A 17,141-nucleotide genomic window follows, 5' to 3' on the forward strand; every position below is an offset into this window, starting at 1 on the left:
GGTGACGGCACGTCGGAAGCCTCGGGCTTTTATAGAAGGAGGAATTGGGGGAAAGCAAGAGCCGGAGAGAGAGAGAGAGGGGGGGAGAGGAGAAAATTTCGCCGTGAAGTTAAATAAGAAAAATCGGGAGTGGTTTTTTCAGGTTCAGAGGAAAATCAAGAAAAATATCGTCGTTATCTCTAATTTATAAATATCATAGTAATCTCTGACAAAGTTAACATAATTGGATTCCGACTGGTCGTGCCCAAGTCAATTTCGTGTCAACCTCTAGACAAGATTAGATGGATGACAGTACAACGGCTATGACAATATATTTCAATTGGACTTGACGATAATTTGTTCACGAATTGTTGCAACTTCTAAATAGATTTCATGAAAAGTTGAGGATATTTTGTCACATTGGTGGGTTGATTTCGTGTGAGCGAGTGAATTTCATGTCACAGCGAGTCATGCGCTGATGTTGACCCATAAGATTTAATCATGTCACTGAGGTCATGTTGTGTCAACAACATTTTTGAGGTACAGTCGCACACCAACCAAGTCATGTAGATCTAGTGTCCGACTTATTTCCTTTGATTGCTTGCTTTTTGCAACAAAGATGTGATATTTTACCATGTTTGGAGCATGACCGTTAGAGATAATGTGTTCTATTGGCCGAGCGCAGGCCGTTCGCGTAAAGCCTCCTAGGGAGAGGTGGTGGTGGTGTGGTACCCAAGCAAACCATAGTGAGTGACGCATTTTGTTGGGTGAGCATTGGCCATTCATGTAAGACATGGAGAGAGGCGATGATGGTTAGGAGAATCCAAGGAAGAGATAGAATGACCCGCAACGAGGGGCATTGTTGAAATCAAGTGGGGGAGAATTCCACAGTCGAACTATTCTCTATTCTATGAAAGAGCGTGGAAGTAGACTTTTTAATATAGGAAAAAGCATGAGGGATGAGATTTGAACGACACAACTTAATGGCGGGCGTGGTGTTAGAGACTTCGTGTTAGAAATCTATTGATGAAAAGAATATCGTGCAAAAAGTTGTCCGAATGCGAGGCTAACCACCTATGCATTATGCCACTCTCCTAAAGAAGACCATAGTAGGCCAAAACCGGTTATTGTGTTTAATCGAGATGCATGCCCCTCTTAGGAACCAAGATACCCAAGTTAAAAGGGAGATGTGGTACAGTCGATCACAATTAGGCGTTCCATAATAGAAGCCATGGGAAGAATCCTTAGAAGCAAAGGCTGGCTGACCAGGCAGCATATGGTCCAATGATAGAGATCAATTGGCCCAAACCATTACACCCTGCACGAGAGGGGAGGATCCTTCACTTATTTGAATCATCTAGAATAGGATTTCACGTATCAATTCACTTGCTCGAAGTCATTCCTTTCATGACTTATTTGTATATTCATGGTCTTGTTTTGAATTCATAAACAATCTTCTTTTCTTTGTTTTCTCTCTCCTTTGTTTGAACTTCTCATTTCATACTCCAATAAAATCCATTTAATGCTAAATAATAAATTTCTACTTTCGAATTTCATCTTAGCATTCAAATATAACTTAAATAGTGACTAAAGATTGAATCATACATATGTGATTTTGAATGTAGATTATTTATTGTTTGTGGAGTCTTATTTCCCACTTTCAAATCCTCATGATATGAAAGAGTTGATCTCTTAGAGATAGTCAGCTAGGGCTGTGAAAGAAAATTTTTACCCTAGGGCTGTGAAAGCAAATTTTTACCTGTGAAGGGCTTCCAAATGATCACAAAAGACTTCTGTGAGAATTACATTCCGCATATCATTCTTTTCTCATTCTCTAAAACTCGTAACACAAGAACGTTCCATTTTAATTACCCATCATCAAGTTCAAACCATCTAGTTTTCCTAATTGGACAATTTCACAAGAAAGTTCTCATCCGCCTTGCAAGTCCTCCGCATTGTAATTAATAGTTCATCCAAAATAGACTCCCTACGGGAACATTTTCCCAAACAAGACTATCAACAAGTTATCTTATCATTTAGACCGAATGCCACAAGTTGTTTTTCTTTTACAGCATAGGTTGTTGTCATTTATGTTGCTTGTCGAATGCCACTGTTACGTTTACTATGATTTTACATTGGATATGAATCTATGACTCGAGTCTACCTCGAGCTTAGCACAAAAAGTTATACTTCGGACAAAAACTTCTAGAATAAAAGGTCCCACAGTGAAATGAGATAATTACTGGTATAACGTTATGTTCCAGTTCTCTCAACCAAAACCAAAAATGCCTTTCGTTGCTATTTGTTTAGGCAAATTGAAAGCATCAGTTATTTTTCTCTTTAAATATCAATTACCTGCCCAACACTAGAGCCACTTGTTCGTGGTTCTCTCCCTGTAAGAACGCTCCTAACCACTAGCTTCTCCAATTTGTCGAAACCTACTTTTTCCTATGTGGCACTTCGCATCACGTCCCTCACGCTTGTCCCGCTATTACAGAGATTACTTTCATGTGTTCATGGAAGAAGTAAACAGAATGATTGAACCGGATCATGAGAGTGGTGTCGGAGAGTTTATGTTAGGAGTCCGATTAACGAAAGGAACGTCGCATGGAAGATATCCCACGGCTTGATAGCGACAAATGATGTCAGACCAGGGCCTCAAGTTGTATTGTGCAGACGTTATCTATTACCATGTCTCGGGCATGACCGGTAGAAACGATGTGTTTCTAATGGCCGAGCCGAGTGTAGGCCATTTTCGTGAAGCCTAGGGAGAGGCGGTGCTGGTGTGGTACATGAGGAAACGGCAGCAAGTGTCGCATTCTGTTGGGCGAGCATTAGCCATTCATGTAAGATATAGAAAGAGGCGGTGATGATTAAGAGAATTCAAGAAGCGGCAAGACGACCTGCAATTCGACAGGGGAAAAAAAAATCGTGCAAGGAGGGCGTTGTTGAAATCAAGTGGGGAGAATTTCACGACCCGAATTCCCCATTCCGGGAAAAAGCATGGAAATGAACTTTGTTACACAGGGAGAAGCATGAGGGATGAGATATGAACAACGCAACTTGGTCGGGGGAATGGTGTCAGACACTTTGTGCTGGAAATTTACTGACGAAAGGAACATCATGCTAAAAATGTCCGAAGTTGGGGCTGGCCTCCCGTGCATTAGCTGTAAGGAATTTATGCGACTCTCTTGATGGTGATCGCGGTAGGCCGAAGTCGGTTGCCGTGTTTAATCGAGACGCATGCCTTCCTCGGGACACGCGATACCTATGTTAAAAGGGTGGTGTGGTGTGGTCGATCACAATAAGGTGTTCCATAACACAGGCCATGGGAACGATTCTTATAAGCAAGTGGTTTGGTGAGTCGGCTCACTAGGCACCGCATGGTGCCATGGCCAAGACCAACTGACTAGGAAAATGTCCAAAAAGTCCTAAACGCATTGCACTTTTTCCCATTAAGTTCTAAACTATTTAGTTTTACCAATTGAGTCCTAAACCTTATAACATTTTGCCAATTTAGTCAGTCTAGCCAATTTTAACCAGAAATCATTGACTTGGATATCGATGGTGCTACGTAGGATGGCCGGCATCGATGTGGACATTTTTTTTTAAAAAAAATTATTTCTTTTCTTGCTTTTCCTTTTCTTTTTCTAATCAAGTCCGACAAGGATCATCGGCGGAGGCTCGCAGCTCGCAAGAAAAGTGTCAGAAATAGCACATAGGAAATCAACGACTTGTCCAACTCACCGGATACGCAATTGACTCATACAACCCATTTAAATTAAGGGGTTCACACGACCTGTGGTGACTCGTTTCGATACGATTAATTAAAAAATTATTAGCCATGCTCTTCACTATTAAGATTTTAAAATGGTGAATTCCATTGGCTATTTTCATTTTTTTTAAATTTGATTTGAAGATATTTATTAACGGGTTAATTGCAATTCGTAAATAGGCCATGAAAAATTGAGGATATTTCATGTCACTTTGGTGCGTTGATTTCGTGTGAGTGAGTTAATTTTGCGTCAAGACAGTCATGTACTCGTGTTCCCTCGTCAACTTGATATTTAATCACGTTAACACCAGTTGCGTTATTCCAACCGGTTAATTTTTGGGTCATGTTCCTGAGTTGGCTTGCTTTGCAGTGTACCCCTTATGTCGATATACCACAAACATGATTCGCGAACACGAATTATTGGGTTATATATCTATTTTCATTATCTTTTAGCATATACATCGATAAATATTGCCACTTTATTACAAATCATTGAGAGCGTCTATTGTTTTTGTAGAGGAACAGTATGATCTTAGTTGATCAAATGACTTCAAAACCCATAAAACTAAGAGAGAACGTACAATAATTTGAAGATTTTGAATCTGAAACCAATGAAACAGAGCACTCTGTTCCCAAGTTCCAAGAGCAAAAAGTTTGCAACCACCCCGCAATTCATTTAGATAATTAGAAAATGGCTATAAATGAAGATATTTGGCATAACATTGTTCTAGATAATATAATCTGGCATTAATTTTTCCGAATCACTGTTTCATATACTTGAAATCGAATGACCACTGAAATTTCTAACAAAATAGAGCTTCCGAGTCAGACCAAGCAGTTGGACCAAAAAAAAAAAAAAGTCAGACCAAGCAATGTTTGATCTGGACATCCTTTCCTCGGCTATTCTCTTTCCTTTCCTAAGCCTTCACTACTATCTTCTGCTCCTTGTCATAGCCCGACTTCGCTTTCTGCCGACTCGACCAACAAAAGTTTACTTTGGCCAAAACCTCTAAGAACAAGAGGCCCCATGTGCTTTGGTTCATTCATTATCCTCGTTAAACAAAGTAAATATCGCACAGCGAAATGAGAGCTCGATTGCATTTGAATATGCAGTCCCAATACTCCTAAGTTCCTAACCCAACAACGATTATGTTGTGGCCAAAAAACGCCAAAAAGAAAAATTATGGATCAGCTGAGGACATGATGAAAAACCAGACAACAAAAGCTCTTTTTCCAGAGAACTTTCGGGTATAACCTTATGTTCTGTACCTCACAACCAAAACCGATGACATCCCCAACACTAGAGCCACTCTCCTTGCATGAACCCTCCCAAACATCAGATAGTATCCTTGTTTTGTCATTCCAAACTCAATTGCAAGGGGGAAATCCCTTACTTAGAACAGGGGTAGACTCTCCTAATGCAAATCTCCAAGAATGTAACGATACCATAGGCACCGACCCACGAGAGCGGAACATCCTTATTACTAGAGCTACCCATTGCGGAGTCATATCAAGAAGCATTTATGTGAGGGAACAACTTGATCATCACATATTGACAGAAGAATAGTCACGATAGCACATCAGAATTCATGAGAATTTCCAAGCTCCAAAGGCAAAAAGCACTGACGACGCAATTCATATGAAGACATCAAGCACTGACTCTATAGAGATACATATGTGTGTGTGTGTGTATTTGACTCACATTCTGACTAATTTAATATGATATAGAATCAACCACATAAACCCCTCTAAGCAATTGTTCTGCTGAAACACAGATTTCATACTTTGTGTGAATAATTGCTCCATGGCCTATTTGAAACCATAAAAGTTTTAGCAGAATTGAGCCTTCAAATTGGCCCAAGCACCAGTTGATCTAGACATTCTTTCCTCGGCTATTCTCTTCTTTTCCTCAGCCTCGGCTACTTTCTTCTGCTCATCTTTGTAGCCCGACTTTGCTTCTTCGGAGTCAACCATTAAGATATCCCAGTCTGAGAGAAGCTTCTCCCTCCTAGACTTCACTTCCTCCTCTTCCTTGATGAGCTCATCCATTAATTGCCTATACAGGATGTGAGTCTCGTGGCATTTCTTCAAATCAGCGAACCTTTGATCCTTCTGAAGTTTATGCAGCTCAAACTCAGCATTGTCCTGCTCAAATGCTAAGAAGTCGGAAGTGAAATCATTGAAATTGGCCTGAAATGTCTCAATTGCTCTTTGTTGCTTCAATGACAATCCAGTTCTGGCCGAGGTTAAAGTTGACAGTGCCTCTGATAGCCTCTCTTTCATATTCAATTTAAAGAGATCCGAAAGGCATTCCTTCAAAGACTGCTTAGCCTTCTCAATTTCTTCTAAACTAGGAATTTCAGCAGTCAAAGCACCATCTTGGTGGCACGAACTTGGTCCTACACTAGCACCATCATTCTCAGCACCATTGATGAGTTCCTCCAGACCAATAAAATAGGAGTCAAAGCTATCAATTGGTCTAGCCAGCCGACTATTTACCAGAGGAGCAACTGTTGAGACCCAAACTTCGGCTTTAATAACCAAAGTGTCATTTGCTATGTATCCAAACCTAGGATTATGAAGCAAAGTCAATGGCATGAAACTTGCGTAACCCCAGCCTCCTCCTCTCTCGTTGAAACGACGTTGCGTCTCTGCAGAATTCAGGAGGCAGCGCGACGAATTCAAAAACCTCCTTACAACAGCACCAGAGTTTTACGTGGAAGAAAAACTAGAGAGACCTTCAAGAACTAGAATGTTGTATTGTACGTCAAGCAAAAGATTAGAACCACCTCCCCATGATCAGCGTAAGCAACAAAATCCATACAGAAGTTGATAGACAATATCGATTTTCGATATTTCTCAAAATCTAGACGCACAATCAATCAGAGAGAAACCCATCATACAAATAGATTCAAGAAGAACAAGAGATTCCAAGATAAGTCAGTCCAGTACGAGAACGAACCTATTCTAATAGAGCGAACATCAATGGTTTGATCGATCACACTCAAACTGAACTTCGTCCACCCGTCCGGCAGCGTCGCAGAATCATCGGCATGGAGGTACAGCGACAAATGGTCTGTCTTGTTCCCCTTGGGGTATACGATGATTCTCCTGCTCAAACAGGATCGGACGGCTCAAGGATCAGTCGGCAACACGACGAACATGCGATCACCAAGAAACAACCGCAAAAATAGAAAAAGAAGAGATTTTGAAGTACCATTGACATCCAGAAACTGTGAATGGTTCAGAATAAAGAATCTGCTCAATCAGCCCGGTGAAGTTGCTGATCTTCCACGTGAATTCTCCCCGATTAACATCAGTTAGCGCAGACATTTCTTTTCTATTGGGCCGCTGCTTCTTCCGTTACAGGAGGTGGGAATACTACAAGGTACTCCACATGAGCAACCGTGTCAAACTTCGTTGATTCTTCAACTTCAAGGCGACAGTACGCTGGAAGCCTCGGGCTTTTGTAGGAGGAGGAACAGAGGGGGAAAAACAGCAAGAGAAAGTAGAAAACTTACCCGCGAAGTTATGGGAGATCTTTGACCAAAAAAAAAAAAACAAAAAGTTATGGGAGATATGGAATATCAAGATAAATATCATAATTATCTCTAATATAGAGAACTACCATAATTACCTCTAACAAAGTTAACAGGTTTGGATTGACACTAATCGTGCCCAAGTCAATTTCTCGTGAATCTAATTAAATTCGGCACGATTAGTGTCAATCCAAACCTGTTAACTTTGTTAGAGGTAAATATGATATTTCTCTATATTAGATCCATATCTCTATTTGACCGTGGATTTGCTTATCTTAGATTAGTCATCGAATAAAAATTTTCTTTTTCGTTTTATTCTTATCTTGACATCGTGTTAGAGCCCCATTAAAGAGTCCTATTAGATTTTTTTTTTTCACTCGAATAAAGCTCGGGAAAAATTTTAGTATATGAAAGTGTGTTTGAGCAAAATTTATTGCCGGATTATGTTAATTCCAACAGGGGCCAAATATCTGCATTTATAGCCAGTTTCTTAGTACCATTAGATGAAGTGAGGGTTGGTTGCAAATTTTTTACTCTTGGAACTTAGGAACAGAGTGCTCTGTTTCTTGGGGTGTTACTGTTTTGGAACTTCAGAACAGAGTGCTCTAATGATCTAATCCATTAATAGTACATCTTGTTTTAATGGGTTTCGAGCAGATGACCTGTCATGCACTCACACGAAATCAACCCACCAGCGTGATCCGAAATGTCCTCAATTTTTCATAAAATCTATTTACAAATTGCAATAATCCGCCAATAAAGTATCACCGAATAGATTAAAAAGCATGAAAATAATCAATCCAACTCATCAATTTTAAAATCATAATAGTGAAAAGCATGAACATAAAATCTTTCAGCTAATAGTATCTAAACCAGTCACTTACACGTCGTGCCAATGCAAACTTTTTATTTAAAATGGGCTATACGAGTCAATTGCGTGTCTGGCGGAGTGGACACGAATAAGACAACTGTAAATCATGTCTCGAGGTTGCCTCGAATTTGACCTGAACACAATTACTCTCAATTCAATCCCGCTAATTTTGGTGTAGATAATTAGGTTATTTCCCTTGATTTTATATACCTCTGTCTTGCATATATATATTTAGGATATTATCCATGTCTCTTTTTGATTGTGCATATCCTTGATTGATAATCTTGTTACTTAGATGGTATTCTGATAAAGCCTATTCATTTACTCATTATATGTTACACAATCAAATTTTTTCACTTTATTCTGATAGAAACTCTCCTTCTCCTCCTCCTTCGCAATTAGAGTGTCGGCTAAGAAGAAACATCTGTGTTGTTTGCGAACGGATGCACAGAGTGATGTGAATCGGGGAGAATTCACGTGGAAAATCAGCTACTTCACTGAGCAGGATGCAACGAAGCTTTACTCTGAAGCGTTCACAGTTTCTGGTTGTAAATGGTATTTCAAAAAAATTTCTTTTGCTGTTTTCGCGGGTTGTTTTGATGATGGCATGTTCATGGTGTTGCCAAGTGATCCTTGCATCATCCGATCCTTTTTGAGCAGGAGAATTCTGGTATTCCCCAAGGGGAATGACACAGACCATTTGTCGCCGTACCTCGACGTCCCTGATGCTACGACGTTGCCGAACGGGTGGACTAGAAACTCCAAGTTGAGCTTGAGCGTGATCGATCAAATCAATCATGTTCGCTCTATTAGAAAGGGTTTGTTCTCTTCTTGAATTGGATTCATTCTCCGATTGATTGTGCATCTAGATTTAAAAAATAATAATCGGTGTTATGATGGTTATAGGATGGTCAGGCCTGGACGTCGTAAAGATGTTGCGCTTTGTCAGTTTCAATTTTGTAAGAATTTGGTCGCTTAAGCTGATCTTGAGGAGGTGTTTGCTTCTTCTGTTGCTAATTTTTATGCTTGGCGTACAATACAACATTCTAGTTCTTGATGGTCTCCAATCCTTCTTCCACTTGTCATGCTCTGTTGTTGTAAATAAGTCCTTAAATTCATCACCCTGACTCTTGAATTCTGTAGAGACGGAACATAATTTCACTGCAAGAGAGAGTAACTGGGGTTTCGCACGTTTTGTTACATTGACTGAGCTTCATAATCGGACTGTGGGATACCTAGCAAATGACACTTTGGTGATTAAAGCCGAAGTTTGCGTCTTAGAAGAAGTTGAGAAGGCTATGCAGTCTTTGAAGGAATGCCTTTCGGACCTCTTTAGATTGAATATGAAAGAGAGGCTATCTGAAGCACTATCAACCTTAAGCTGAGCTAGAACCAGATTATCGTCAAAGCAACAAATAGCGATTGAGACATTTTAGGCCAATTTCAGTGATTTCACTTCTGGCTTCTTAGCATTAGAGCAACAAAAGGTCAAAGGTTCTCTACTATGAAGAAGAGACGGGAAACTGACATCTCAGATGAGCTAGTGGAATATCGAAAGAGAAAGATGCTGGTCGAATCTGAAGAAGCGAAGTCGGGCTGTCAAGATGAGTAGAAGAAAGTAGCAGAGGCCGAGGACAAGCTTTTCCCAGACTGGGAGACCTCGCTGGTCGAGTCTGAAGAAGCGAAGATGGGCTATCAAAATGAGCAGAAGAAAGTAGTAGAGGCTGAGGAGAATAGCCAAAGAAAGAATGTCTAGATCAAACACTGCTTGATCGAATTTGAAGGCTCAGTTCTGTTAAAACTTTAAGGCTTCAAGAAGGGTACGAGCCAAATTTTTCACTAAAAGTATAAAAACTGTGTTTTAGCTCGACTATTTTCTAGCCAATTTTCAGCAGAACGATTGCCTACAGGGGCTCAAGTTGTTGATCCTATATCATGTTATTTTAGACAGCATGTGGGTCAAATATATGCGTACTTATATATATTTCTATAGAGTCAGTTTTTGAGATTTTCATGTGAATTGCGATGTCTTCGTGCTTTCCTCCATATGACTCCGCATTGGGTGGGTCTAGTGATGAGGGTGTTCCCGTATCCTCATCTCAAGAAGCAGAGTCTGTATAAAAGAGAAAAATAACTGATGCTTTCAATTTGCCTAAAAAAATAGCAATGAAAGGCGTTTTCGATTTTGGTTGATAGAACTGGAGCAAAGTGTTATACCCGCAGTTATCGCATTCCATTTTGGGACCTTTTATTCTTGTAGTTTTGTCATAAAGTATAAATTTCCTGTCCAAGATAGAAGTAGACTCGAGTCATAGATTCACGTCCAATGTAATAGTACCCATAACAGTGATTCGACAAGCGACATAAATGACAGCAATGTATGTTGAAAAAGAAAAACAACTCCTGTGATTAAAGCTTCATGCGAGCGAGAGCAACTGGGGTTTCTCAAGCTTCATGCCATTGACTTTGCTTCACAATCCTAGGTGGGGATACATAGCAAATGACAGTTTGGTGATTAAAACCGAAGTTTGCGTCTTAACAGTTACTCCTCCTGTGAATATTCAGCCAGCTAGATCAACTGATAGCTTTGACTCCTATTTTACTGGTCTGGAGGAACTCATCAATGCTGCTGAGACTAATGGTGCTAGTGTAGGATCAAGTTTGTGCCCCCAAGTGGTGCCTTGAGAGCTGAAATTCCTAGCTTAGAAGTTGAGAAGGCTAAGCAGTCCTTGAAGGAATGCCTTTCACATCGCTTTAAATTGGATATTAAAGAGAGGTTATCTAAGACACTATCAACTTTAAGCTCTGCCAAAACTGGATTAACGTCAGAGCAACAAATAGCAACTGAGACATTTCGGGCCAACTTCAATGATTTCACTTCCGACTTCTTGACATTTGAGCAGGACAATGCTGAGTTTGAGTTGCATAAACTACAAAAGGATCAAAGGTTCTCTGCTATGAAGAAGTGCCACGAGACTCACATCTTGTATAAGCAATTAATGGATGACATCATCAAGGAAGAGGAGTAAGTGAAGTCTAGATGGAGAAGCTTCTCTCAGACTGGGAGATCTTGTTGGTCGAGTCCGAAGAAGCGAAGTTGGGCTATAAAGATGAGCAGAAGAAAGTGGCAGAGGCTGAGGAAAAGGAGAATAGCCGAGATAAGAATGTCCAGGTCAACCATTGCTTTGTCAAATTTGAAGGCTCAATTGTGCTAAAACGTTAAGGTTTCAAGGAAGGCTATGAAACAATTGCTCACTTAGATGTATCAAATCAGTGTTTTAGCTTTGAGTAGTGTCGGATACTTAATCCGATCTAATAGATACTTAAAAGCGGAAACATGCACAATAGATCACTAAATTCACTGATCGACGAAGATACATCACGAGGACATACCTTATTGATCACCGGTTAAAGCCCTTTGCGATCTCGGAGTTTTTCTCTGTCAAACGATAATTGACAATTTGGGGAGGAGCGCTCTTCATTCTCTGTTTTCTTGGAAGTGTCAGAATGAAAAAGTGACTTCATAGAACGATGGGAGGACGTCAGTTATTGACGTAAAATCAACCAACGTGACCTTTCACGTTTGAAACAGATAACTGTTCAAGGGGGTGTGGTTGCCCGCATGGGCGCACATCGTAACCCCGTGGACCCCACTTTAATTTAATCTAATATCTCCCACTCGCCCATGTAGGGCAAACAACTCCTATTTGTCCACGGAGGACTAACAACTAAACTTTTTATCTTCGCAAAGTTCATATTCGCAAATAACCCGTGCGACCAGTATACACTGGGAGCTCGTTGTCATATATCCGTTGGGAGTATATGACAGCTCTAAAATTGGACATAAAAAAAATAAATTGTATGTTGTACCCTAAATCGATCAGTCACATATAAATTTCTCACTAGATCTCATTTTAAAATTGACATATTATATTCACAATTATGATCACGCCAAATAATCATAATTGACCGGTCTGTGAATATAATCCATAATGTGACTTAAAACTCCAAATCAATCTTCCTCATTCAATAGATCTCTCAATCTCGGTTCAGCTCGCTTTCCTAGAAATGTTCCTTTAGATCGAATCAATTTCATGACCATAGACAACACCCTAAGATAGCAAACACTAAATAGATACCTTGAGAATAATGAAAAGTCATGAGGGTACTAAAAATGAGGAATTTTATCCTCGAGAATCTCATACGGCATAGAGGAGTTGAGATCAAAACTTTTGCCTACTCTCATTGGTCGATAGTGCATACGTAATACGAAATACGTACTACGGTATGTTCTCCTTTCCTATGGTGCGTATGTCTTTCTATTTTAATACCGTACAGATGCTCATCTTGACACACTCAGTGTCTAACTTGCGTTCACGTAACAACTCCAGCCGAGAGTTTTCATCATAACTCTCATCCGGCATTTAAAACAGATAAAGCGAAATATGTGGGTTATTTCACTTTCGGACATTGTAAGTAATAAGTCCTCATCTTAACATCATGTTAAGGCGGTATTAGTATTTTAAGTTTGAGCTCTCAATTATCACATAAATAATAAGCTTAAAATTGCCTCATCTCTATTCACTACATAATAAATAGAGGCGGTTACCCGTGTGAGTGGGCTAACCTCTCATCCGTCCGACATACCTTTTTAACATATAGTGCACCAAGCATTAATATGCATGAATATCAAATAAACTTATAGACTTCAATATTGATAAACAACATCATCAATTATTGACGTTCAGGGAAAAAATTACAAATATTCAATACATTAACCTCTACGCAGTCCTAGAGTCTTTATATGACCAAAGAAAGCATCTTTAGGAATTGGCTTTGTCATGGGATCTGCTAACATTCTATGCGTAGATATATACTGTAGGTTCACTTCCTTTCGTGCTTCCATGTTTTTGACATAGTTATACTTAATGTTTATGTGTTTGGTCTTACTATAAAACTTAGGATCCTTAGTATAAACCATTGCTGCTTAACTATCACAATAAAGATTCACAGGTTTTGCAGCATCTCTTGTAACACCCAAATGATCCATAAATCTTCTAAGCCAAACACCTTCTTGTGTTGCCGCTGATAATGCCACGAACTCGGCTTCCATGGTGGATAAGACTATACACTGTCGTTTCTTACTACTCCACGATATGGCGCCATTATTCAGTAAGAATACATTTCCAGAAATGGATTTTCTCTCATCTAAATCTCCTCCCCGGTCAGCATCAGTGTAGCCCTCAAGGTGCAGATCACTTCCTTGATAAGTTAGCGAGTAATCGGCGGTTCCTTTCAGATACCTCAAGATTCTCTTAACGGCAATCCAATGTGCTTGACCTGGATTGGATTGGTATCTACCGACCAATCCAACTGCATAACAAATATCAGGTCTTGTACACATCATAGCGTACATGAGACTTTCGATAGCACTGGCATATGGAACGTTTTTCATACGTTCTTGCTCTTATGGAGTCTTAGGACACATTCTTCAGCTCAACCCATTACCTTTTGCAATAGGAGTATCAATAGGTTTGCAATCTTGCATACAAAATCGTTCGAGAATTTTATTGACGTAGTCTCTTGCGAAAGAGATAATGACCTTTTCGAACGATCTCTCGAAATCTTAACTCCGAGAATGTATGTAGCTTCACCCATATCTTTCATTTCAAAATTAGAAGATAGCCAACTTTTGATTGTCTTCACAAACTCCATATTATTTCCAGCAATCAATATATCATCAACATATAATGATAAAATTACAAAGTGACCTTTGGACCTTTTGATATATACGCAATTGTTTTCATTAATTATATCAAAATCATATGCCACTATGGCATTATTGAAGCGTATATACCATTGTCTTGAAGACTGCTTAAGGCCATATATCGATCTCAAAAGTCGACATACCTTTTGTTCTTGGCCCTTTTTAACAAACCCAACGGGTTGTTCCATATAAATCTCTTCATCTAATTCTCCATTGAGAAAAGCAGTCTTTACATCCATTTGATGTAATTCAAGATCCAAACTAACCACTATTGCTAGAATAAGACGAATCGAGGTAAATCTTACCATAAGAGAAAAAGTATCTTCATAGTCAATTCCTTCCTATTGGTTATATCATTTCGCCACAAGGCATGCCTTATATTTCTCAATTGAACCATCAGTCTTGCGCTTTATTTTGAGAACCCATTTGTTCCCAATGGCTTTGCGTCCTTTCGGAAGATCAACCAGTTCCCAAACTTGGTTTGATTTCATTGACTTCATCTCTTCTTTCATTGCTTTCATTCATTTTTCTTTATCGGGGCAAGATAGAGCCTCATTCACATTTCTTGGCTCATATTCATCTAATGGAGCGATCATGAAAGCTTCCCCTTCAATTTCAAAGCGTCATCGAGGAATGCTTTTGTGACCGGTTCGTCGTGGAGAAGATTGTACCAAGGGTACTTCATCCTCCAATACGCTCTTACTCGGACCAGATAATGACATTGGTTCATCAAGTGGTTGCAATGGAGATTGGTTTGTATTCAACTCCCTACCTCTCACATTGCTTCCACTTGGATCATTATGTCCAACAGTCTCATTATCTTGATCCAATGTCTCAAATAGGGAACAATCTTCACCTATTTCGCCCTTTCTTGGAAATTTATTCTTTAAGAATGTGACATCTCGTGATTCAAATTCAGTAACATTTCCACTTTCTTGCTCACCTATGAACACATATCCTTTTGAGTGTTCTGAGTATCTTATGAAGATACTCTTTTTGCCTCTTGGTCCTAATTTTCCATATTTATGTGAGGACTCATGAGTATAGGCAACACAACCCCAAGGTTTGAGAAATCTTAAATCGGGTTTTCGACCTGCCCACAATTCATATGGGGTAGAAGTGATCGATTTGGAAGGCACTCGGTTAAGTACATAGGCAGCAGTTAATAAAGCATCACCCCAAAAGGCAATCGGTAAATTAGCTTGTGCCATTATGAACCTAACCATTTCAAGTAGGGTTTTGTTTCGTCTTTCGGCAACACCATTTTGTTGCGGAGAGTATGGAATAGATAATTGTCTATCTATTCCCTTTTCATCAAATAGATTTCTGAACTCATCGGATAAATATTCTCGACCTTGATCGGATCTTAAAGCTTTTATTTTCTTATCTAACTGATTTTCCACTAAGGTTATAAATTTCTTGAAGCAACTAAATGCTTCTGATTTATGAGATATCAGATAGACATATCCATATCGAGTATAATCATCAATAAATGTGATGAAATAAACAGCACCATGCCTTGCCCTAACATTCATTGGGCCACAGATGTCAGTATGAATTAATTGCAATAGGAATTCAGCTCTTGTCCTTTTTTCCAAATGGCTTTCGAGTTGTTTTTCCCATTAGGCAATGCTCATAGGTAGGCAATTCAACTTTATCAATATTGCCTAATAAGCCATCTTTGGCTAATCTATTCATTCTTTGTTGGCCAATACGACAAAGTCTAGCATGCCATGTATTTACATCATTCTCATTAGAACTAGAAGATGTAAACAGGGAATAACATACATTCACACTAGCATATTCAATATCCAATACAATAAAGCCATCCGTGAAATAACGGGAACCATAAAAAGTTGGTCCTAACAACAAATCCACACCATTATTGTAAAAATTCATACTAAAACCAAGTTTGACACAGAGACAAGATTTCGACAAATCTCCGGAGCGCATCGAACATCATGTAGAAATAAAGTGCGTCCACCACGCATGATAAGTTGACAAGTGTCAATTCCTTTCACTTCTACTCTGGAATTGTTTCTTACATAAATCCATCTCACTCCACTTGGAATTCGTCGAAATTCCACAAACGTATTTCTATCTCTGGCTACATGGTCCGTGGCTCCCGAGTTTAGAGTCCACAAAGGATGAGATTCAGTTAAAAATACCAAATTTGAAACATAACAAACACTTTTAAGTGTGTTAAGGGTTTCTACCTTTTTCGGCTCGCCATAGTCGCGAGCGAAGTGACCCTTCTTACCATAGTTGTAACATTTCATCCTCGAAATGTTTTTCTTCATGGGACGTTTCCCTTTTCCATGCTTCTCAAACTTTGGTTTCTTGTCGGATGGTTCAACTCTTTTGTCTGTCCACTTTTTGAACTTTCTAGGATGCTTGCGCTTGATGCCCGAAGCTTCATGTGAGCTAGATCCAAGAACATATACATCAGATTGTATCTTAGCCGCCAGAAGGTGGTCCTCCTCTAGCTCCAAATGGCGCACAACATCCTCAAAGGTTGTGACGTTCACATTGTGAGTCGGGTTCACCTTCATGTGTTCCCAATTGTGAGGCAAAGAGCGAATTACAGCCTGCACTTGTTGTTCATCGGACAATACATGACCAGCATCCTTTAGCTCACTAATCATGTTCGACATCTTCCTCAAATGTTGTTTTATATTCTGCCCATGTGGCATCTTATAAGTGTCGAACCCGATTGTAAGCTGCCTCGCCTTAGTGACAGAAGTCTGTCCAAATCTAGCCTTCAATGCATCCCACATGTCTTTAGCATTTTCATGCTGCCTGAACTCCCGCATGATGTCATTATCCATACTACTCAACAACGTAATGCAAGCAGTTGAGTTCTTTTTCTTCTAGGCAACGAAGGCTTCTTTGTCTCTTCGTGGCTGTGTAGTATTACCATCCTCTAGCTCAGCCATGGTCGGGTTAAGAGCTTCCAGTGCCTCTAGTTCTTCAAGCACATACTGGATTTTCATACTCCGGATTTCATAATTTTCTCAATTCAATTTCTCACCCTTGTTAAGCTCAAGAACAATATTCTTAGATGTCGTTGCCATAGTATCTGAGTATAACATTTAGTACATGTTTAAAGTTTATTTGTATGCAACAAATGCAATCATATTCATACATCTTGATTATATTGGTATATAATTTCAAGAAAAAAAATTCTAAAATCAACAGTTCACTAAGTTC

At 39.4% G+C, this 17,141-nt stretch overlaps 2 protein-coding genes and 1 pseudogene across 2 annotated transcripts in view; 2 read left to right on the forward strand and 1 right to left on the reverse strand.

Moving 5' to 3' along the window:
- LOC115741917 (MATH domain and coiled-coil domain-containing protein At3g58270-like) overlaps positions 1–17,141 on the forward strand; it is a 136,916-nt gene that overhangs the window by 36,986 nt on the left and 82,789 nt on the right. The window lies entirely within an intron of this gene.
- LOC125315805 overlaps positions 1–17,141 on the forward strand; it is a 65,754-nt pseudogene that overhangs the window by 24,755 nt on the left and 23,858 nt on the right.
- Positions 5,574–7,087, reverse strand: LOC125315808 (MATH domain and coiled-coil domain-containing protein At3g58270-like). Its single transcript, XM_048281670.1, has 3 exons — positions 6,972–7,087; positions 6,717–6,865; positions 5,574–6,405 (listed from the first exon to the last, which is right to left on the reverse strand). The coding sequence occupies exons 1-3, from the start codon at positions 7,085–7,087 to the stop codon at positions 5,585–5,587; spliced, it is 1,086 nt and encodes a 361-aa protein (XP_048137627.1). The 3' UTR covers positions 5,574–5,584.

Source organism: Rhodamnia argentea, chromosome 7 (genome assembly GCF_020921035.1).
Source record: "Rhodamnia argentea isolate NSW1041297 chromosome 7, ASM2092103v1, whole genome shotgun sequence".
NCBI lineage: Eukaryota > Viridiplantae > Streptophyta > Magnoliopsida > Myrtales > Myrtaceae > Rhodamnia > Rhodamnia argentea.

Excerpts from the sequence above, each read along its gene's own strand:
- LOC125315808 (XM_048281670.1), bottom strand. The coding sequence starts at position 7,087 with ATGTCTGCGCTAACTGATGTTAATCGGGGAGAATTCACGTGGAAGATC. Across the intron at positions 6,866-6,971 it reads ACAGTTTCTGGATGTCAATG|GAGAATCATCGTATACCCCA; the intron begins GTACTTCAAAAT and ends CTGTTTGAGCAG. Across the intron at positions 6,406-6,716 it reads TGTTCGCTCTATTAGAATAG|AGACGCAACGTCGTTTCAAC; the intron begins GTTCGTTCTCGT and ends TGAATTCTGCAG.